This window comes from Myotis yumanensis, unplaced genomic scaffold (assembly GCF_028538775.1).
Source record: "Myotis yumanensis isolate MYYU_CA2020_CCGP unplaced genomic scaffold, mMyoYum1.0.hap1 SCAF_5, whole genome shotgun sequence".
Lineage (NCBI taxonomy): Eukaryota > Metazoa > Chordata > Mammalia > Chiroptera > Vespertilionidae > Myotis > Myotis yumanensis.
This window is the reverse complement of record NW_027223756.1, coordinates 59,309,526-59,332,349: the sequence shown is the minus strand read 5'-3', so window position 1 is coordinate 59,332,349 and position 22,824 is coordinate 59,309,526. Positions and strand designations below refer to the sequence as shown.

Here is a 22,824-nt window from a genome sequence, read left to right as displayed (position 1 = left end):
ATTCTGGCAGCAAATATTTTAGCAGCCAATTGCCATGTTATTAGTCTTGCACTGACTTGTTTGGTGTGCGCAACAAGGAAATATTTCACTTTCGGAGAACAAGAAAAATAGGTTTATTTGCTTTATGCTTATTAATTTGTGCAGTTATTCTGTGTCTGGTAAGTTAATGTTCAGGAAAAAATATTAATTTTTATTAAAATGTTCTATATGTTATGTTAACCATTACTCATTTATTTTAGCCCTTTGTATTTAGCATCTCTGTATTGAAATAAACCTACATTTCTATGAAAATTGAAGCTTTTTTTTTTTTGCGGCCCACATAAACTTAAACTGTGTTTATTTGGCCTGTGTTAGCCTTTGAGTTTGACATGCTTGACATGAAGGGTCCCAGGTTCCATGATCACCCCTAACCACTCTGCCTGCCAGCCTGATGTCCCTAACTACTCCCCTGCCAGACTGATTGCCCCTAACTGCTCTCCCTTGCTGGCCTAATCACCCCTAACAGCCTCTGCCTTGGCCCCCACCACTGTGGCTTTGTCCAGAAGGACATCCTGAAGATGCCTGGTCTAATTAGCATATTACCCTTTTATTAGCATGGATTTTTTTAAAAGGTAGCTCTGAGGCTAATTGTCAACAGAAGTCTCTCCCATTATGTTTTTTATCCCATTGTGTATAGACATTAGACTCAATGATTCATTTTCTAATGAGCCACCAAAATTGCAAAATGATAGAGCTTTACATTTCTATGAAATAATGTTTTAAGACTTTTCATAAAGAAGAAATATCTTCTTTATAGGTGACATTATTGAACAACTACTATAGGATTAAGGCAAACTACTATAAATTCCTATGGTAATCTTTTTACCAGTTCTAATGAAAGACTTTTCATTCTCATACTCATCAGTAATGTACATTTTACTAATGTCTAATTAGAATCAGGAATTGTGGCAAACAGTAGCTTTTCACCTCCCAATACATGCATTCTTCACCCCTTGCAGAGAAGTAGGGCTTGCAATGACTTTTAGAAAATGGAAAAAGAGAAAAGTGTGTGTCTCTTCCTGGTGTTGGACATCAGTGCTCAGGGTGGCCCTTCAATGCTCCCTCTTTCTCTAGCTGTACTGACCCAGTGCTGTGACAACACATGACTGAGGGAGTTAGATCCCTGGGTGGGTAATGGAGCAGTGCCTGTTGGCCTATACTGCACTTTACAAGAATAAGCACCTGAGATCACCACAGCATAGCAGGGCCACTCTGGTCAATGCAGTGGTCCCAGGTACCTCAATGAAAGCTCTGCTGAGCATCTTTTCAAGATATGGAGATAGATGAGCAGTACAGAGATATACAAACTGCAACTTTATTTCCAAATACTTAAACAATACACATACAGGCATACAAACAGCAGCATGTTCTCAAAGGTTGAAATTTCACTTAATGCCAAAAGCAACTCTGTGACCTTTGGAGGTCACACAGGGATTGTCAAAGGCAGGTTCACAGCCCTGGCGGGTGGCTCAGTTTGTTGGGATGTGGTCTCCTACACCAGAAAGTTTGCAGATTGGATTCCCATTCAGGGCACATAGTTTTCAGGTTCAATCCAGTCAGAGCAAGTACAGGAAGCAACTGATTGGTGCTTCTCTCTCACGTAGATCTCTCTCTCTCTCTCTCTCTCTCTCTCTCTCTCTCTCTCTCTCCCTCTCTCCTCCCTCCCTCCTTCCTCTCTCTCTCAATAAAGATATCAACAGGTGAGGATTTAAAAAGAAAGTATGTTGGCAGTAGCCTGGCCTACTTGCATCTGCACCAGCACTCCCCGCGTGTCCCACTGCAGCATGGCCACCACCAAGCGCTTTCCCACGCGCGCAAGTGGAGCAGCGGGGAGAGGTGCCATTCCAGGTGCTGGGGGACAGTGCGGAGCAGCCCTACTGGTTCCACACGGAGCAGCCTCACTGGTTCCACACGGAGCACCTCAAGAGCCCGAAGACAGTTCACCTGGAGGCGAGGCTGGAGGAAGCGATCTTCTGCCCGGCGGAGAGCACATTCCACATGTTTAGTGTGTGTCACAGACCCTGCTTTGCATTAATCAGTGGGACCCTGAAGGCGAGGCTGAGATCTTGACATTTGGTCGGCCTTCTGACCAAAAGGATGTGTCCAACATGATCATGAACTTGGCTCACTATCACCGCCAACTCCGGGCACAAGGCCCGTGGAAAAACGCTGCCCAGGAGTCCTGGAAGGTCAGGTAGCTGCGGTCCAGGCCTCCCCTGACACTGTCCCAAAGGCAGCGACCCAGCAGTCTCCCAACACAGTCTAGGAGGCAGCGACCAAGAGCTCCCCCAACGCTACCCAGAGCCCGGTTCCTAGGTTATGAAGGCATTTCGGGGCCCGGAGCGCGAGCCAGACAAGGTTCAAGTGAAAACCCCTCTCTGGAGCCCTATTCTAGGTCCTGCTGCTGCTGCAGAAGCTGGGGAAAGGGTGGTGTGGGTTGTTCTTGGTTTCCCCTCGCCTCCCCCATGTTAAATGTTTGCAAACACAAATCTAAAAAGTTCTAACAAAAGAATGAAATTTCCTTAATAAAGAATTGAATTACTAAATAAATGAATGAATAAATCTACTTATATAAAAACCATGGGTGGTGTTCGTCATATATGGAGGAACCTCAACCCAGCAGAAGGAAGTTAGTCCTACAGGGGTTGTCTTGGCAACGGTGTGCCCTCCCCCAGCTGTTTCCCGGAGCTGTTTCCTGTAAGGGCAGAGTTTGAGGCAGGAACCTGCCCTGGGAGCATGGAGGGAGATCTTTCTAAAGTGTGTCATGCCAGCACGGGGTGAACCTGAGTGGGGCCGCTGAAAGGCTTAGAAAAGACAGACAAGAGAATGAAAGCCGGGTCTTGGTGGGACACTGCTTCTCTGAGAGACAGCGACCATGGCCACAGCCATTCCTTTATTTTATAGCAGATGCTATGAGGCAAAGTAAGGGCGTGACCAAGATGTTTACAAACATTCTCCTGGGTTTCAATCCTACTCAACTACATGCTCCTGAACTCTATCAAGCCCACATCACTCAGGCATGTGGGGCCGTGTGTTCCGACCACAGGTTCAAGCTTACAACTACAGCTGTTGGCTATAATAGTGCTGGGAGGGCCCTGCCCTCCAAGCTGGGACTTGCACGTGGCAATGAGAGGACTGTGCCCTCTCATCAGTCCAAGGCTTGAACCTGTCCAAAACACTGTAGCGGCTCCCCACAATAAAGTTTTAATTCTGTTTCTTTGTTACTAATGTTGTGGCCCCACCCCATAACAAAGAAACAAAGGAAATTTTCCCCATCGAATTTCTGAATATTATTACTCCTTCGGGAATAACGTGTCATAAATTAAAATTGAAAGTGGGTGCAATCATCATACTATTGAGAAATCTCAATAGTAAATGGGGTCTTTGTAATGATACCAGATTTATTATCAAAAGATTATGACCTAACATTATCGAAGCTGAAGTATTAACAGGATCTGCAGAGGGAGAGGCTGTTCTGATTCCAAGAATTAATTTGTCCCCATCTGACACTGGCCTCCCATTTAAATTGATTCAATGACGGTTTCCCGTGATGCCAGCATTTGTGATGACTATTAATAAATCACAAGGACAAACTCTAGACAGAGTAGGCATATTCCTACCTGAACCCGTTTTTGCACATGGTCAGTTATATGTTGCTTTCTCTTGAGTTTGAAGAGCATGTGATGTTACAGTTAAAGTTCCAAGTACTTCATCACAAGGGAAATTAGTCAAGCACTCTGAAAGTGTTTTCACTCTTAATGTGGTGTACAGGGAGATATTAGAATAAGTTTAATCACTTTATCAGTCATTGCATCACTGTTGTTTTATATCATGTTTTTGTTGTTTTCATATCATGTTTTTGTTGTTTTCATATCATATTTTTGTCATTTTTATATCATGCCTCTGTTGTTGTTAATCCTTTTGTTACTGTTTATATATTAATAAATTTATATATTATTTTCATATACATTTTACTAATTTCCTTTCATCTCTCACACTTCTATTATAGAGAAAGGGCAATATTAAAATATCTCTGCTAATTAATTCCCTTTTTAAAAAAATATATTTTATTGATTTTTTACAGAGAGGAAGGGAGAGGGATAGAGAGTTAGAAACATGGATGAGAGAGAAACATTGATCAGCTGCCTCCTGCACACTCCCCACTGGGGATGTGCCTGCAACCAAGGTACATGCCTTTGACCAGAATCGAACCTGGGACCCTTGAGTCCGCAGGCTGACACTCTATCCACTGAGCCAAACCGGTTAGGGCAATTAATTCCCTTTTAATGTGCACAAATTTTGTGCATTGGGCTACTGATAAATAAATAAAAGTAAAGTATGTTTACAGTGGTTAATATGCAAAAGTGTATTCTTGTATTATTTGTTATTTATTACTGTATATATTTGTATGACTACTGTCAACCTGCTTTTGCTCAGCCCTGTACATGAAAATTGAGTAAAACATGAAACAAAAATAAGACAATTAGATTTCCCAAAAATGTATATGGAAAATATTTTAAAAATAATAAAAAGTAAATAATATGTATTTCTTTTAAAAAACATAAATGTTCTTGATTTCAGAAAGGAAGGAAGAGAGAAAGACATAGAAACATCAGTGATGAGAGAGAATCATCCATTGGCTGCCTTCTGCACGCCCCCTGCTGGGAATTGAGCCAGCAACCGGGGCATGTGCCCTAGACTCCTGGTTCATAGGTCAATGCTCAACCACTGAAGGAGCATCACTGGCTGGCCTAGAATATCTTTCTTACCGAAACTTCTGACTTAGGTCAGTTAAATATACAACATAGCCTCCATCGAACTCAGCAAATGCAGAGCAAAGCTGAAAAGACACCCTTGCCTAGGGAACCAGGGTGTGTTACAACCCAAAGCCAGAAGAGGAAGCCCTGGTGGGGGCCTTCATATCTGGAAAAGGTGGTGACCAGCTTGCATAGTCAGGGTAGAGCCATCCAAAATTGATTTCAAATGCTCACACTGATGATGACTCACCACATAGGATGAGAGTATGAAAAATTTTATGACTCACATGCTGAGGCTTTGGACAGAGAGAAGGCTGGATATTACATTAGGTCCCAAAATGACTGAGAGCACAGGGAAAGGGACTAGCTTGTGGTGTTCATGGCAGGTACTGGATGATGTTGGCAGAAGCTTGTTTGATTGACACTTTCCCCCTACCCGCAAGGATAGAGCACCTGGACTTTCTCATCAGCTTTCCCAGGTGTAAGGTCAGGGAGGAGAGAAGTGCATCCTACAAACTTGCAACATTCAAACATCAAAACTGGAATCAGGATCTTTATTATAAGTATTCCTTTCAACAGCAAGAGTAGAGACTAAGCACATACAAAATTTCTTTCAAATTTGTCATCACTAGACTCTGATGATACTGGTTGTAAGCGATTCTGAAGAAGATGCAACGGAGAAATAAGGCATAAGTTTTCCTGTAAATGTAGCAGTGATTCCATGCAAGTATGAGCAGTTATTCAAATTATAAAATGAAACCTCTCCCAACTCATAGTCCAGGAAAACACCAATCTTTCCTTGTCCTATAGAGGCAGGGCCAAATGTATGAGTCCAACAGCCATTGCTTGGGGGTGATGATGATAGAGTATTTCTGGGGAAAGAGTCCTTACACACACCTAAGGACCATTCCCCTGTGCCTCCTATGTTTACCACCCAAAAATGCCTGCCAGCATCAAATCCCTCAGAACTCAGGACAGCTGGGTAAGAAGTAAGTGCCTGGGGATTATGAAAACCAAATGATGTCCTATATATCACACATTTTCTATTTCTTAATATAATGAGACTGGGGTGGGCAGTTTCCGGATCCAGTGTCAACTCTACCTGAAATGTGCGGATCATTTTATGCAGGCCCAGATAATGTGGGGGGAGAGTGAAAATCTCTTTCTTTAATTTATATGAAAAGATGGCTGGGGACTCTATGTTTCCATAACTGTTGTGGATGCTTTCAATGCCTGTGAGTAAATCCAGGTCTGTCTGCAAACACTTCTCTTCTATTTCAAATAACAGAATGTTTAGCCTGAACATATGGTATGAAATTTGCTTTCCATTTTCAATTAGTTTTTCTTCAACATCATTCTCTTCTATAGGCAGATCGTTATCAATTTCATCTCGCTCTCTTTCCAATAAAAACTTAAGTTCTTTACATTCATAGTCCAATTCCTCCCTCCATTTTTCCATCTTTCTCTTTACTTCCCAAATATTTGCAACTTGTTTTTTATATACAGTTTCATCACTTTCAAGGCTGTTAGTGAGGACCCCAATGTGCCTTTTGAGCATCCCTCTCTGACTAGCTGCTGCTTCCTCAATGGGGATCAGGGGCTGATCCGGGGGGTCTAAGGAGCCCTTGCACTGGGGACACAACAGCTCCAGGCTTTTCTCACAGAACAGGGTCAGGACCTCATGGTGCTTCCCACACAGGGGCATTTCTTCCTGCATTTTCCTCTGGCTCCCTGAGGTGGGGATCTGCTGAACAATCTCAGTCATGTGGCATAATTGGGTGTTCCTCTCCAAGATCCTGTCAGGGCAGTGGTGGAGGCAGACAGGACAGGGAAAGGTGCCCTGTAGACCTTCCCAGCGCTGGTGGATGCAGGAGGGACAGAAGTTGTGCCCACAGGCAATGGTCACTGGGTCTCTCAGGTAATCCAGGCAGATGGGACAGCTGGCCTCTGCTTGGAGCTTGGTCAGGGAAGCTGCAAAGGCCATTGTGCAGTGAAGGTGTCTATCAGAAGAGACTCCCTTCAGTCAGTGTGATCCTCCAGGAGCGAGGAGAAGTGAGAAGCTGAGGTCTGCTCAGGCCTCCCTCTCTGTGCAAGTCAGTAGGAGCTTCCAAGAAGAGTTCCAGTGGGCAGCTGACATCCAGTCTTCTGTCACCTACTCCTGTATCTAATGTCAGGTTCCCCAAGTGAAGATCAGCTGTGACTCTGGTCAAAAACAAAGCAACACACAAGTCATAAGTAGTTTCTGTGAACAAAAAGATATCACCATTAAAAGTTCAGTCAGCATTAACCCTTCCCTCCCTGTAAGAACAGCATGTCAGGTAGTCCAAATCAGTTATTATGACAATATTTAAGGAGGAGTTAGAAGTAAAGTCTACCTATTTTGCAACTTGAGAGAAATTAGTCAATCTAAGCCAATTCATCATTGCCCTTTACCATCACAAAAAAAAGTGATCTTGTGCTGTGGGGAAGAGACAAGGATTTGTAAACCAAGAGCGAGGTCCTGCCTACCAGAGGACGCTTCTTTGTGAAGTCCCCAGGTGAGTCACCGTCACCATGTCAGAACAGGACGCAAAACCCTCAACAGGGGACTTGGGGAATAAGAAGGAAGGAGGGTACATTCAACTCAAAGTCATTGGACAGGATAGCAGTGAGATTCACTTCAAAGTGAAAATGACATCACACCTTATGAAACCCAAAGAATCATGCTAAGACGGGGAGTTCCAATGAACTGGCTCAGGTTTCTCTTGGAGGGTCAGAGAAATGCTGATAATCACACTCCAAGAGAACTGGGAATGGAGGAGGGAGATGTGAGTGAAGTTTATCAGGAACAACAGCAGGTCATTCAATGGTTTAGATATACTTTTTCTTTTCCCTCAATCTTTTCTTATTGTTAAAAATAGTACCTTAATAATTGGGTGGTCAAAATGGAATTGATACCTGACCCTCCCCCGCTCATCTCTTTAAAACCTCTGGTAATTTGAATTCTATTGCCCATTATTCATTACTGTTGGTTTTCATTGTGCTGAGTTTTGGTGATCAAGCCTCAGCCTCCTTCATATCGCCCTCTCCTTTTGAAATATTACGTGTGTGCACAGGGAGGCCACCCCTTTCAGTACTGTGCATTTTGATGCTTGTGATAAATTAAGACTCCCTTTTAGAAATATATAATGAAAAGTTTACAAGTAAACTGATAAAGATTTCCTGCCCAGAAATGGCAAAAGGTTGGTGCGACTATAGGTAGAAGTTGCAAAAGAGGTTACTTAGAAAATATGGGTTCTTCATATATGAAGTCATAAGATTTTCTCTCCTATTCTGAATACCTAGAATATTCTATGATTTACTTTTTAAAAAATTAACCATTTGAATTCCATTTCAGTGTTTCTCTGCTCTCTTCTAGCCAAAAATGTCTCTTCTACTTCCTTCCTTAAGCTTCATCCATGTCCCTTCATCTCAGAGTTCTCAAATCCACTTCATCTCCTTTCTTCCTCACAGTTATTTCAAACTGGTCCCCTTTCTCCACTCCAAATCCATCATCTGCTTCCCTGTTCCCACATCCTATCCCCACCCAACAAATCTCCCATACTGAGATAAATTGAGATTGAGAAAAGACCAAGGCTGGCATTAAAGTGCCATCTACTTGTAGGTTATATGGGCTGGATTTCAGGTCTGATCTCAGTCTGCCTGAGTATTGGGGATTGGATTTTTGATTATCGGTTCCTCCAGAGACAGATGCAACCAGGAAAATAGTAACTGCCTCCCTTTCAGTTTGGTGTCAGCATACACATCAATTTAGGGAAACCTCTTGGAACCTCTGGTTTTATTTTTTAAATATATTTTTATTGATTTCAGAGAGAAAAAGAGAAGAGAGAAAGATAGAAACATCAATGACCAGAGAGAATCATTTATTGGCTCCTTCCTGCAGGCCCAACACTGGGATGGTGTCCATACCCTGGGTATATGCCCAGGACCAGAATCGAACCCGGGCGCTCTATTCACTGAGCCAAACTGACTAGGGCAGAAGCTCTGGTTTTAAACAAAAATATCTGACAACAGACACTGAGACATTCTAGAAGAGGATTCCCACAGACAACTTCAGACCAGTACTTCAGGGCACTTTCCAGGTGCAGATAGACATTAAGTCACCTCTTAGGTCAGATTGGAATCCTGGTATCTGTACTTTTAGCAAGCATTTTGATGAGGTAGGGCAAGGCTGAGGGACACCGGCAATAATGAAAGCATGTGTTATAAAAAAACCTTAATTCAAGAGTTGATTGGCTTGTGAGGTAAAGTCAAGACCCTGCTAGAGTAGCCACCCAGAAAGCCAAGGGTGGGGAGCAATACCTCAGTGGCTCTCAGTTTGGTCCCACCTCCTGACTCCCAGCTTACCTGGGGCCTTGGAGTGAGTCCCTGAAGTTTGTCTCCAAGAAGAGTCTCTGAAGCCAGTCTCCTACCAGATAAATGCTTAGTAATGTGAGCCTGGCCTATATATACCACTAGGAGGGTGAATCTCTTTAAGACCTCACCCACCAAAGGCTCCTCCTTGGAGGTGGGACTTGTGGGCGAGGGTCGGGGTAGGAGGATGTTCAAAAGTCTGGTTGATGGGATCTCCTCTTGTTCCTGAAAGCTAGGAGGGACTAACCTTGTTAATATGCATAATCTGATTTGCACTTTATAATCCTCCCTTGAATGTCTCAACACCCTTTATTCCCATTTGGCTGAGGAGTAAACTGAAATGAAAAGTAAAATCTTGCCCTAGCGGTTTTGGCTCAGTGGATAGAGCATCAGCCTGCGGACTGAAGGGTTCCAGGTTTCATTCTGGTCAAGGGCACATACACAGGTTGCAGGCTCAATCATCAGTGGGGGGAGTGCAGGAGGCAGGTGATCAATGATTCTCTCTCATCATTGATGTTTCTATCTCCCTCTCCTTTCCTCTCTGAAATCAATAAAAATATATTTAGGCCCCTCCTGGGGGCCTGTGTTTCTGGAGCCTCTAAGCCAAAGAGCTTGTTTGGAAGCGGGGTGCCCCCTCGACCAGAGTGGTGTGGGTGTGATGGGCAACCCCTGGCGTCTGCATGTGAGTCGATTGCCGGGGGTACCAACGGGGGGGCGGGCACTGCAGCTGGACGAGGCCACAGGGGTCGTGGCTGTTTATACTGGGTGCCCGGGCGTGGCCTGCGCCCACCCGATGTTTACGTGTGTGAGCGGCAGTGGGGTCCGTGCCTGGCGCCCACCCGAGAGCCTGCCGAGTCCCTCGAAGGAGCTGCTAGTCCTGGTCCCACCCCGCATGCCTTACGCCTCGCCCGCAGCGGCCCGGACACACGCAGTGGCCACAGATCCCCGGCCATGAGGCCCTCCCCGCGCACCCAGTCGGGATCGCCATACACTTACACTTTTTTATTCCCAGACGCGTGTCCCCTCCAGCCCCGACCTGGGGTCAGTAACTTATTTGTCCAGCTTCGCGGAGGCTCCTCTGGGTTTGTCCTCAGATGGTCTGTGGGTGTCTTTCAGAAAATGGTTATTTTATATGATTTGTCATGGAATTTGTCCTACTAGATCACTCTATCACGTGGCAAATATATATATATATATATATATATATATATATATATATATATATATATATATAATAAAGGTAAAATCTTTGCTTCCTTTCCAACTTGGGCCTGGCATAGTGGCTCCCACACAGAAGAGTGGAGAGAAGAAGGGCCTTTCTGCCATCGAGGAGGTAGTGACCAGAGAACACACCATCAACATCACAAGCACATCTATGGAGTGGGTTTCAAGCAATACATGAAATATATCTGCATTTTGGTGTAAAAAACAAAACAAAGACCTGTAGATATATTTTTTCGTAAATAGCAAATAGTACGGAGCATTTGATATCTTGCTTCCCAGCAATTGTCATCATTTGGGGCTCAAATAAATGCTTATAAATTATTTATTTATTTTTGTTAATTCTCATCCAAGGATTCTTTTCCATTCAATTCTAGGGAAAGTGGAAAAGAGAGGGAAAGACAGAGAGAAACATTGATGTGAGAGAAACAATAGGTTCCTCCTGCATGAGCCCAGACAAGGGCCCGGGTGGGGGAAGAGCCTGCAACCAAGATATGTGGCCTTGATTGGAGTTGAACTCGGACCCTTTGGTCCACAGATTGACAGACTATCCACTGATCCAAACTGGCTAGATCTCTTAAAATTATTTTTTTAAGAGGAAAATGTACAACACAGCACATAGTAGTCTCACATTATATTATGAAATTATTAAAATCTAATGAGTGTCTATATGCAAATGATTAGTATTTTTTCTTTTTTTCTTTTTTTTGGTAGATATGATGACTAGAACTGTGAGCCAAGGTGTTTTTCCCCAAGGTCACGTCTCCCATCTCGGAAGAATGAGCTACACGGACCAGAAGATTTAAGGAAAAGTATGGAAAATTTATTACAAGCAGATTCACACTCCCTGCAAGGGGAGGGGGACCCAATAGTGCGCTGCCTGGTAAAGCCTTGTAGTCCAGGGGTATATACTGGTATTTGCAACAAGCCATCTGTATGTCCATCTGTGTCGTCACCTGATTGATTCCCTCAATTGTTTTTGTCCAGCAACGGCCCTGAACTTTCCCTGTTTCTATGTGTTCGTTCTCTGTTCCTATGCTGAGCTTTTTCTGTTTCTATGTGTTCATACATCTTGGTTACTGCAGGCCCTCCCTTGGTTTCCCATGCCTCCTGCTTTGAGTCCACAAACATTTCATGGTTTCTGCTGGGTTGGTTCCTGTGGTTCTGCTGCTCAAACTGCCATGTCTGCCCCTGCCTATGTTTCACCTGCCTTTGTTTTCCACTGGACCCTGCCCTACCTGCCTGCATTTCAAGTTAACCCCCTCCCATACAGAAGACAGGTAAGGATGGGCAGGCAGGAAAGGTATAAGGAGGTTGGGTGACCTCTCTCCAAGGTGAGACAGCAATTTGCTTTCCAGTGTTTTCTACTTAACAAGTGATTTCTATTAAATTTATCTATATTGTTCTAATTTTTAAAATGCTTCTGAACAAATAACCCTAAATGATGTTCATCAGAAAATTGCTACAATCCAGGTGTTAGTTTTGCTCACCCTGTTTGGACACAGCCACTCCCGTGGAGGAAGTCCTCAAGCCACATGATCTGTTGTCTGGAGGGTCAGGTCCCTCATAGTGGGGACGCTGGTGTGATCTGTGCACCCAGGCTTCTGGCTCAGGGCCACACATCTACTGAGAGCTCATAAAATGTTTGCTGGATGGCCCTAGCCGGTTTGGCTCAGTGGTTGGAGCATTGAAGAGTCCGAGGTTCAATTCTGCTCTTGGGTAGATTCCTTGGTTGCAGGCTTTATCGCAGGCTCTGGTCTGGGCTCTGAAGAAGGCAACCAATGGATGTGTCCCTCTCACATCGAGGTTTACCTTTCTCTGTCCCCCCTCCCCCACCCCACCCCTTTCACTCTCTCTGAAAATAAATGGGGGGAAAAAAGTTTGCTGGATGCATAATTCAATGATATCTCTAAGTGGGATTAATGAGATCAGAGAGACCTGGTTAGAAATGCAGATCTGATTGTTTCCCGCCTCCCCTGCAGATGATTTTGTCAGGAACAATGGGCAGATAATATGAGTGTCTCTATCCCAACCAAACCAAGGGCTTGCTATTATGCCCATAGGGAAGCCTGGATGGCTGCTACCCCCAGGCTGCTTGGTAGAATATCAGTGCAGCGCAATGAAGGTGTAACTGTCTGGCGGACCCTGTTCTTCCGGGGAGGCCTGGGCTGAAGAACCAAAGATGTGATCTGAGCATGGAGCCATGATAAGAAACCTGGGAATTCCACACATTTTTTAATCCTTACCTGAGGGTATGCTTAGTGAGGGTATGCTTAGGGAAGGAAGGAGGGAGGGAGAAAGGGAGAGAGAGAGAGAGAGAGAGATTCTGACTGGGGATGGAATGAACCCAAAACCTGCATGTATGCCTGACCAGGAATTGGACCCATAATGGGATGATGCTTCAAGCAATTGAGCCACCTGGCAAGGGCAAAACATTTTCATAACAGAACTGGTGTATTAACTCAGTAATGTTCAATTACATTTTAAGTGGTAGGTTCAAACCCAAAAGATCTGCTTAAAGAGGTTGGGTCTTGCCTTGAGCAGTGTGGGTCAGTAGATTAGAGTAATCATCCCATACACCAAAAGGTTGTTGGTTTGATCTCATATAAGGGTAAATGCCTATATTTCCACTTAGATTCCAGTCATGGTGTATATGAGAAGCAACCAATCAGTGTTTCTCTCACATGGATGTTTTTCTCTCTCTCTTTCTAAAATCAATAACCATGTCTTCAGGTGAGGTTTAAAAAATAAGAAAGAAAAACATCTGACTTATTACTATTTGTTTTTAAACCTTACCCTAGGATATTTTTCCATGGATTTTTAGGGAGAGAGGGAAAGGCCGAGAGAAACATTGATGTGAGAGAAAAACACATCAATTGGTTGCCTCTTGCACAAGCCCCAGCCAGGGCCAACCTGGGAGGAGCCTAAAACTAAGGTATGTGCCATTGAGTGAAATCAAACCCAGGACCCATTGGTTTGGGGGTTATTCAATAGTTTAGATATTCTTTTCCTTTTCTTTTCCCTCAGTCCTTTCTTATTGCTAAAAATAGTTCTTTTGTAATGTGGTGTTCCAAATGAAATGGAAAAGTGACCCCCGTCCCTTCCTGACACTTTTTTTTTTTTGACAGACAACTGTTTAGTTTTTATTTCATAATCATAAACAACTCTGCAATCCAGCTAGACTGGGAAGGGGTAGGGAAATTATGGAACCCAATAAACTGGCAAGAGCACAAAGATTATGGAACATTCCAAGCAAATCGGGGTGAAGGGGTGCTCTCCTGAGCTACAGAAGGAATGGTCTGGTGGTTACGATAAAATACAAGTCAAATTTATTAGAGTTGCCCACAGTCAGCAATGGTGATCTTCTTGCTGGTCTTGCCATTCCTGGACCCAAAGCGCCATGGCTGTCACAATATCCATGCCTTCCTGCACCTGGCCGAAGACCACATGCTTGCCATCCAACCACTTCGTCTTGGCAGCGCAGATGAGAAACTGGGAGCCGTTTGTGTTTGGTCCAGCATTTGCCATGGACAAGATGCCAGGACCGGTATGTTTCAGCATGAAGTTTTCATCCTCAAATTTCTCCCCATAGATGGACTTGCCGCCTGTGCCATTATGGCGTGTGAAGTCACCACCCTGGCACATAAATCCCGGAATAATTCTGTGAAAGCAGGAACCTTTGTACCCAAATCCCTCTCCCCAGTGGTCAGAGCACGGGAGTTTTCTGCGTCTTTGGAACTTTGTCTGCAAACAGCTCCAAGGAGACGCGGCCCAGGGGCTCGCCGTCGGCAGGGATGTCGAAGTACACGGTGGGGTTCACCATGGCTGCTCACGGGCGGCTTCGGGGCGGCGGCGTCTGCAAAGCCCTGACACTTTAAAACCTGTTCGTAATTTGAATTCTAGTGTCCATTATTCATTATTGTTGGTTTTCACTGTGCTGAGTGTTGGTGATCAAGCCCCAGCCTCCTTCATATCGCCCTCTCCTTTTGAAATATTACATGTGTGCACAGGGAGGCCACCCTTTTCAGGACTGTGCATTTTGAGGCTTGTGATAAATGAGGTGGACCAATACAAGTGTTCATAATACTTCTAATTGGCCCGGAAGTTCTAGCATGTGATTGCTTCACTCCTGGACTATGACTTTCAGTGGGAGGTGGGAGTTTTTCAGTGAACTGAACTGTGGAATTATGACTTTTCATCAGCTTGAAGCTACTTTTAAAATCTGAAGGTCTGACCAAAAGAAGAGGAATATCAAGTTGGAATCAAGATGACAGATAAGGTGAGAGTAAGACTAACTCCAAAGACACTTTACTGAAGAGAAAGCATTTCAATAGTAAAGAAAAATCTTGTCAGAATGCTGGAAGCCAGTTCCAGCCTGTCATAATTGCAAGTTTCATCAAAAGGTTGATGGAACTTGGGGACTCAACAAGGGCTGAGTCACAAATGTTATCACCTGTTGGGGATGGCTAAAGGCATTTCCCCAAACCTGAAAAGGGATTACTGTTGGCTGCCAGACAGCTCAGGGCATCTTAATCTACATGTTATTGCCTCCTACTGGCCAAACACCTGACCAGCCGTAGGCTAATTCTTCCATTCTGACAATGCCTCTGTATATGAAACCCTGACCCTTTGAAGTGTATTTCTCTGCCTCGCCTCAGGACAAATTGTGTTAATAAAAATCATGGGGTCCTGAGACGAGGAGATCTTAATTTCCTTTAAACTAGGCTCCTCTGACCCCCAAATGCCTTTCAAAATTATATTTCGTCTCTGGACTCCTATTTAATCTACTCACAGCCTTCTCCAGATTTCCTGAACCCTTCGCAATGCTGGAACAAGAACTCCGGCATCAGAAGATCCAAGAAGAGTTTTAATTTTCACCAGCATCTAATAAATTTATTCATGCAGAAGAATGTGCAACAGAACACAGCTCTTTTTATTTTATTTTATTTTTAAATATTTTTTATTAATTTTTTACAGAGAGGAAGGGAGAGAGATAACTAGAAACATCGATGAGAGAGAAACATCGATCAGCTGCCTCCTGCACACCTCCTACTGGGGATGTGCCTGCAACCAAGATACATGCCCTTGACCGGAATCGAACCTAGGACCTTTCAGTCCGCAGGCCGACGCTCTATCCACTGAGCCAAACCGGTTATGGCACTCTTTTTTATTTTATTTGTACATTTCAGCCTGGGATAAGACTTTGTATATCAGCTTCATTAAAGTAAATAAAATATTTAGGGGGAAAAAGTGATCTTGAACCGGGGAGCTCAGTTGGCTGGAGCATGGTGCAGATGTGTCAAGGTTTCATGTTCAGTTCTTGCCCAGTGCCCAAGCAATATATATATATATATATATATATATATATATATATATATATATATGTTATAAAAAGTGGCCTGTGTGGCTCAGTTGGTTGGAGTGTCCCATGAACCACAAGGTCACAGGTTCCATCTGGGGTTGTGTCATGTAAGAGAGGCAACTAATCCAGGTATCTCCCTTACATTGATCTGGCACTCTCTCTCCATCTCAAAAAAAAGCAAAATACTAATAGATATCATACAACTGTTGGAGGGACTATACCATTATTTGTGAGGAAGTTTTGCCAGATAAATGAATGTAGATCTCATCAGAGTTCTAAACCATCTATTTACAGACAATATAAGGCAGTGGTTCTCAACCTGTGGGTCTCGAACCCTTTGGCGGTCGAACGGCCCTTTCATAGGGGTCGCCTAAGACCATCCTGCATATCAGATATTTACATTACAATTCATAACAGTAGCAACATTACAGTTATGAAGTAGCAACGAAAATAATTTTATGGTTGGGTCACAACATGAGGAACTGTATTTAAAGGGCCAGAAGGTTGAGAACCACTGATATAAGGGATTGAGAAAACTCAGTCGAATAATCTGGTCAATTCAACCTGTCAACTTGATTGGGCCACTGGGTAGCCAGGTAACAGCTGAAACACTAATTCTGGGTGTGACTGTGATGAGATTTCTGGGAGAGATTAGTATTTGAATCTGTGGATGAGCAAAGCAGACAGCCCTCCACATGTCAGTGGGCAACATCCAATCCACTGAGGGCCTGCAGAGAACAAGCACCTAGGAAGGCCGCATTCACTCTGCTAGACTGAATGCACCAGCACATCCACCTCCTGTCCTGGGTGCACCTGGTTCTCAAACCCATACTGGAATCTGTACCGTCTCTTCTCTGACTCAGGCCTTCACAGTGCAGTTGACTAAAAGCCATAGAAGTCAGTTATTTTGTATGTATAAATCTAATTTCATTTCATTTTGAAATATTTGATCATATTTCAGTTGGAAGTTGGATATTTGAGGATTAAAAAAAACCTTGTTGATAATTATGTTACACTGAGGTAATGATTGGCATTAGTAGTATGTAAATTGCCCTGGCCAGGTAGTTCAGTTAGTCCCAATATGCCAAGGTTTCAGAGCACTTTACAAAAAGCAACCAACAAATACATGACTGAATGGAACCACAAAATAAAATCAATGCCTCTTTCTCATTTCTAATCTCTTACTCTCTCTTTCTCTCTCTGCCTTGCCCCATCCTCTCACTCTTTATAAGAAAATAAGTTAAAAAGAGAAAATTACTTTAAAAATTTTAATGTAGAAGTATGTAAATTAAGAGTCTCTTTTAGAAATATATAATGAAAAGTTTACAAGTAAACTCAGAGATTTTCTGCCCAGAAATGGAAAAAGGCTAGTACGACTGTAAAGAAAAGTTGCAGAAAGCTTAGTTATAGAATATAGGTTCATCATAATGACTTCATAAGACTTTCTCTCCTATTCTGAATACCTAGGATATTCTATAATTTACTTTTTAAAAACCTAACCATTTGAATTCCATTTCAGTGTTTCTCTGCTCTCATCTAGCCAAGGTTTCTCCTACTCCCTTCCTTAAGCTTCATCGACTTCCCTTCATCCATTTCCCTTCATCTCAGGGCTCTCAGATCCACTTCAACTCCTTTCTCCCTCACAGTTGTTTCAAACTGGTCCCCTTTCTCCACTCCAAATCCATCACCTGCTTCCCTGTTCCCACATCCCATCCCAGCCAACAAATTTCTCATAAGAGATTGAGAAAAGACCAAGGCTGGCATTAAAGTGCCATCTGCTTAAAGGTTATATGGGCTGGATTTCAGGTCTGATTTCAGTCTGCCTGTGTCATTGGGGATGAGATTTTTGATCATCTGTTCCTCCAGAGACAGATGCAACCAGGAAAATAGCAACAGCTTCCCTTTCAGTTTGGTGTCAGCATATACATCAATTTAGGTAAACCTCTTGGAACCTCTGGTTTTATTTTTTAAATATATTTTTATAGATTTCAGAGAGTAAAAGGAAAGAGAGAGAGATAGAAACATCAATGATGAGAGAGAAACATTTATTGGTTGCTTCCTGCAAGCCCAACACTGGGGATGGAGGTATATGCCCTTGACCAGAATCAAACTTGGGCACTCTATACGCTGAACCAAACCAGCTAGGGAGGAACCTCTGGTTTGTTGTTGTTGTTTTTTGTTTTGTTTTGTTTTGTTTACCATTGAACTTGTTTTAATGTTTCTTCACAAATGATGAAAAATACTAAAGTACAGACAAGGAATAATCATAATGTTGTGGCCAACATTATAAATATGGAATTATAAATGTAAAACACTTTCTGGTTTAAAAATAAATCTGGTAGTCAATGCAGCTTGCAGGGTCTCTGCATCTAATAGGGCCGGTCTCTGCGTTCCTGACGGTGTTCACCTTTATCCATCTTTCCAGGTCCTCCACGCCCGCCTCTTCTTCCTCCCATCTGCTCCATCAAAGGTCCAGGAGGACCCCCAGGGCCACCTCGTCTTCCTCCACCGAAGCCACTGCGGAAGCCACCTCTGTCTCCACCACGGCCACCTCTGAACATTCCACCAGGACCACCGCGGTCCATGAGGCCACCTCTTCCTCCCCTCATGCCACCAGGGCCACCTCTGCCACGGTCACCGACCGGGGGTGGAAAGGGTGGCGGGAGGAAGCCTTGAGGCTTCGGGGCCTTACACCGGTTGCATTCTGTTCTCCAGGCGAAATTCCGGTTTCCACACCCCTGATTGGGGCACTGCCAGTCTCCAGCTCGGTGCTGGAGGTTTCCTCCTCCGGATGGGTTTCCTCGGGAGCCCCGGGGCCCTCTTGGGGGAAAGCCTCCTCTGTCTCCTCCATGGCCTCCCATGGGATCCATGGGTCCCCCGGGGCCTCCTGGGCCTCCCGGGCCTCCATGGAGCGGCGGCGGCATCCCCCTGCCCTCTTGGGGCGGTATGCCCCCCCGCATGTTGTTCACTGGCGGCTTCTTCCGAGCAAGGGAAACTTTTAGCTTGCTTCCTTGAAAATCTTTCCCATCAAACCAGTCCACGGCTGCCTTGGCCGTCGGCGGGTCTTCATAGGACACTGTAGCATCGCCTTTGGGCTTCCCTGTTTCCTTGTCCAAGTAGATGTGGATCATGGGCTGGCCCGTCCTCTTGTTCATCTTAACAACTCCACACTGCTTGAAGAAGTCTGCCAGGTCATCTAGAGTCACATTGTCATTTAAACCTTGCACATAAATGGCACTATTGTCAGAGTCTTCATCTGGATCAACAGGTGGGCCTAGATCAAGATCCGGTCCTTCATCCATGGGTCCACCAGGCTTATTGAAGCCACCTCGCTCTCCAGTGCTGCCCATTCCACCGCGTCCTCCTCCCCGCCCACCTCTGCTCATGCCTCCATGATCAAATCCCCCTCTTCCCCTGCCCCGGTTATCAGGGCCAGTCATGCTCCAGTTCTCTCCTGGTCCGGAAAATCCTCCAGACTCCTGCCCATAAACACCCATGCTACTGGGGTGGTCCTGTCGGAATAAACTCTGCTGCCCGTAGCTGCTGCTCTGTTGGCTATATTGACTTGGAGCCTGGCTGTAGGATCCAGTTTGGGGGTGGTAACTAGTGGGCGGCTGCTGCCCATAGCTGCTTTGTTGACCATAGCTACTCGGCTGCCCATAGGTGTTCTGCTGAGAGTAACTAGTCGGCTGTGTAGAGGAATAGCTGGTAGGAGGATAAGATGGTGGTGCCGTGACTGGCTGCATGGGGTAGCTCCTAGGTACCTGGGGATAACTGTAGTTACTCTGTCCATATCCCAGGCTGGGCTGGTTGCAACCCCCTGTGCTGGATTGAGGTTGACTGGTCTCAGCAGGTTTGTTACCATCCTGTGGTCTCACAGGTGCAGTGGTTGCCGGCTGTTGCCCATAGGCTGGGTAAGCAGGCCGCGTGCCATATGCAGACTGAGCTGCATAGGAGGCCTGGGTGGTAGTGACCGTAGCAGTGGTGGTATCATAAGCACCAGTGCCATACCCCTGGACAGGCTGACTGTAGGCCTGGAGGGCAGCTGGAGTAGTATAACCTGTGGGAGGCTGTCCATAAGAAGTCACATAGGTTGTCTGCCCATAGGTAGCAGTGGTCTGAGCCTGGGTATAGCTGACATCAGTGGGCTGTCCATAGGTTCCATAACTTTGCTGCCCATCTGCCTGCGTGGTCTGTGCATATCCTTGAGTGGGCTGGGCAGTGTAAGCACTGTAGCCCTGCTGGGCTGCAGCTTGGCTGTAGGTACTGTAATCCATGGACGCCATTTTCTCTCCTTCCTCCCCGTTCTCTCAACGTCTGCCCGGAATCTTCTGGATTTAAACAAAAATATTTGACACCAGACAATGAGATATTCTAGAAGAAGATTCCCTCCGGCAGCTTCAGACCAGCACTTCAGAGCACTTTGCACTTATAGATATTCATCACCCCTTAGGCCTGGTTGGGATCCTGGTATCTGTATTTTTAGCAAGCATTTAGATGATGTGCATTTAGGGCAGTGATGGCGAACCTATATGACACGTGTGTCAGAGGTGACACGTAAACTCATTTTTATGGTTGATTTTTCTTTGTTAAATGGCATTTAAATATATAAAATAAATATCAAAAATATAAATCTTTTTTATACTATGTTTGCAAATATCAAAAAATTTCTATATGTGACATGGCACCAGAGTTAAGTTAGGGTTTTTCAAAATGCTGACACGCCAAGCTCAGAAGGTTTGCCATCACTGATGCAGGGCAAGGTTAACTGAGGGACACCAGCAATAATGAAAGCATGTGTCTTGAAATAACCTGAATCCAAGAGATGATTGGCTTATGAGGTAAAGTCAAGGCCCTGCTAGAGTAGCCACCCAGAAAGCCAAGGGTGGGGAGCAATACCTCAGTGGCTCTCAGTTTGGTCCCACCTCCTGCACCAGTATCATCCCCACTCCCAGCTTACCTGGGGCCTGCTCCTTGGAGTGAGTCCCTGAAGTGTGTCTCCAAGAAGAGTCTCTGAAGCCAGTCTCCTACCAGATAAATGCTTAGTAATGTGAGCCTGGCCTATATATACCACTAGGAGGGTGAATCTCTTTAAGACCTCTCCCACCAAAGCTCCTCCCTGGATGTGGTACTTGTGGGCAAGGGTGGTAATAGGAGGATCTTTAGAAGTCTGGTTGATGAGATCTCCTCTTATTACTGCAGGCTAGGAGGGACTAACCTTGTTAATATGCATAATCTGATTTGCACCTTGGTAACCCTCCCTTGAATTTCACAACACCCTTTCATCCCATTTGGCTGAGGAAAAAACTTAAATTAAAAGTTAAACCTTGCCTTAGCTGGTTTGGCCCAGTGGATAGAGCATTGGCCTGAGGACTGAAGTATTCCCAGGTTCGATTCCAGTCAAGGGCACATACCCAGGTGGCAGGCTCAATCACCAGTGGGGGGCGTGCAGGAGGCATCAGATCAATGATTCTCTTTCATCATTGATGTTTCTATCTCCCTCTCCCTTCCTCTCTGAAATCAATAAAAATATATTTTAATAATAATAAAAGTAAAATCTTTGCTTTCTTTCCAACTTGGGCCTGGCACAATGGCTCCAGCAAAGAAGGGTGGAGAGAAGGGCCTTTCTGCCCTCAAGGAGGTAGTGACCACAGAACACACCATCAACATCATAAGATCTCTCACCATGGAGTGGGTTTCAAGCAATACATGAACTATATCTGCATGTTGATGTGAAAAACAAAACAAAAATCTATAGATATATTTTTTTTGTAAAAAGAAAATTGTAGGTAGCATTTGATATCTTGCTTCACAGCAATGGTCAACGTTTTGGGCTCAAATAAATGCTTATAAATTATTTATTTATTTTTTGTTAATCTTCACCCAAGAATTTTTTTCCATTGAATTTTAGAGAAAGTGGAAGAGAGAGGGAAAGACAGAGAGAAACATTGACATGAGAGAAACAACAATAGGTTCCTCCTGCATGAGCCCAGACAAGGGCCCTGGTGCGGGAAGGGCCTGCAACCAAAGTATGTGTCCTTGATTGGAGTTGAACTCCAACACTTTGGTCTGCAGATCGATGAGCTATCCACTGAGCCAAACTTGCTAGAGCTCTTATAATTATTTTTTTAAAGGAAAGTGTAGAACACAGCAAATAGTAGTCTCATATTATATTATGAAACAATCCTATATAATGAAAGGCTAATATGCAAATATACCAAACAGTGGAACAACGGAAAACAAAACAACTGGTGGTTATGACGTGCACTGACCACCAGGGGGCATGGGAGGAACATGGTGGGCATGGGCAGCAGGTGGCAAAGGGCAGAACATGGCTGGCATCGGCTGTGGTGGGATACTGGAGATGAGCAGGATGCCAGACCAAGGCGGAGCGCCAGTTGCTGTCATCAGGGTGAGCTTCTGATGATTACTGAAAATTGTTTGCTCCCGTGCTCTGGGGGCAGGTGCCCTACACACTGTAGTCCCACCCGGGACTCACACCTGCTACTGGAGCCGTCCATGCTCACACCCACTGCCACTGCCCAGTGCGGCCCCTATCGCTCAGTGCCATCAGTTGCTGTGAGCTGCTTCAATACCAGCAGCAGGTGGGAGTGAGGCCGTGGCCAGCAGCGGATGAGAAAGGTGGCTGCTGACCCCAATTGCCCCTCAAGGTTTCTCCACGTCCCCCTGATCCTGAGGAGCAATCAGGGCAGCAGCCATCCCTCGAAACCACGGTCAGATGCTGGTCCTAATAGCTCCATGCTGTCACTGGGTTTGAGCAGGGTGGGCGCAGTTAGCAGCGGGGGAGAAGCTGCAGTGGGAGTGGGGACTGCAGGGCAGACAGGGGACCAGGGATGTGGCAGGAGGGGCCAGGCTGGGGGCGGGGGTAGGATGGCACAAGCCCCGTCCCTGTGTCCACCATGAACTCCCAGCCCACAGTTCCTTTCAATGTGCATGAATTTGTGCACTGGGCCCCTAGTTAATATATAATGAGTGTCTATGCTTGTGTATTGTGTATGATTAGGATGTTTTTGGATGGATACAGAAGACACT

At 44.8% G+C, this 22,824-nt stretch overlaps 1 protein-coding gene and 3 pseudogenes across 1 annotated transcript; 1 reads left to right on the top strand and 3 right to left on the bottom strand.

The window, feature by feature from the left end:
- Positions 1-5,424: 5,424 nt before the first annotated feature.
- LOC139011750 (tripartite motif-containing protein 60-like) lies at positions 5,425-6,780 on the bottom strand. The gene has a single exon (XM_070417237.1). The coding sequence runs from the start codon at positions 6,778-6,780 to the stop codon at positions 5,425-5,427; it is 1,356 nt and encodes a 451-aa protein (XP_070273338.1).
- A 569-nt stretch (positions 6,781-7,349) lies between these two features.
- Positions 7,350-11,129, top strand: LOC139011372 (small ubiquitin-related modifier 1-like; annotated as a pseudogene).
- Positions 11,130-13,628: 2,499 nt separating this feature from the next.
- Positions 13,629-14,232, bottom strand: LOC139011749 (peptidyl-prolyl cis-trans isomerase A pseudogene; annotated as a pseudogene).
- Positions 14,233-17,966: 3,734 nt separating this feature from the next.
- Positions 17,967-20,083, bottom strand: LOC139011748 (RNA-binding protein EWS pseudogene; annotated as a pseudogene).
- Positions 20,084-22,824: the final 2,741 nt, after the last annotated feature.

What these genes read in the sequence shown, in the direction of transcription:
- LOC139011750 (XM_070417237.1), bottom strand. Translation starts at nt 6,780, where the DNA reads ATGGCCTTTGCAGCTTCCCTGACCAAGCTCCAAGCAGAGGCCAGCTGT.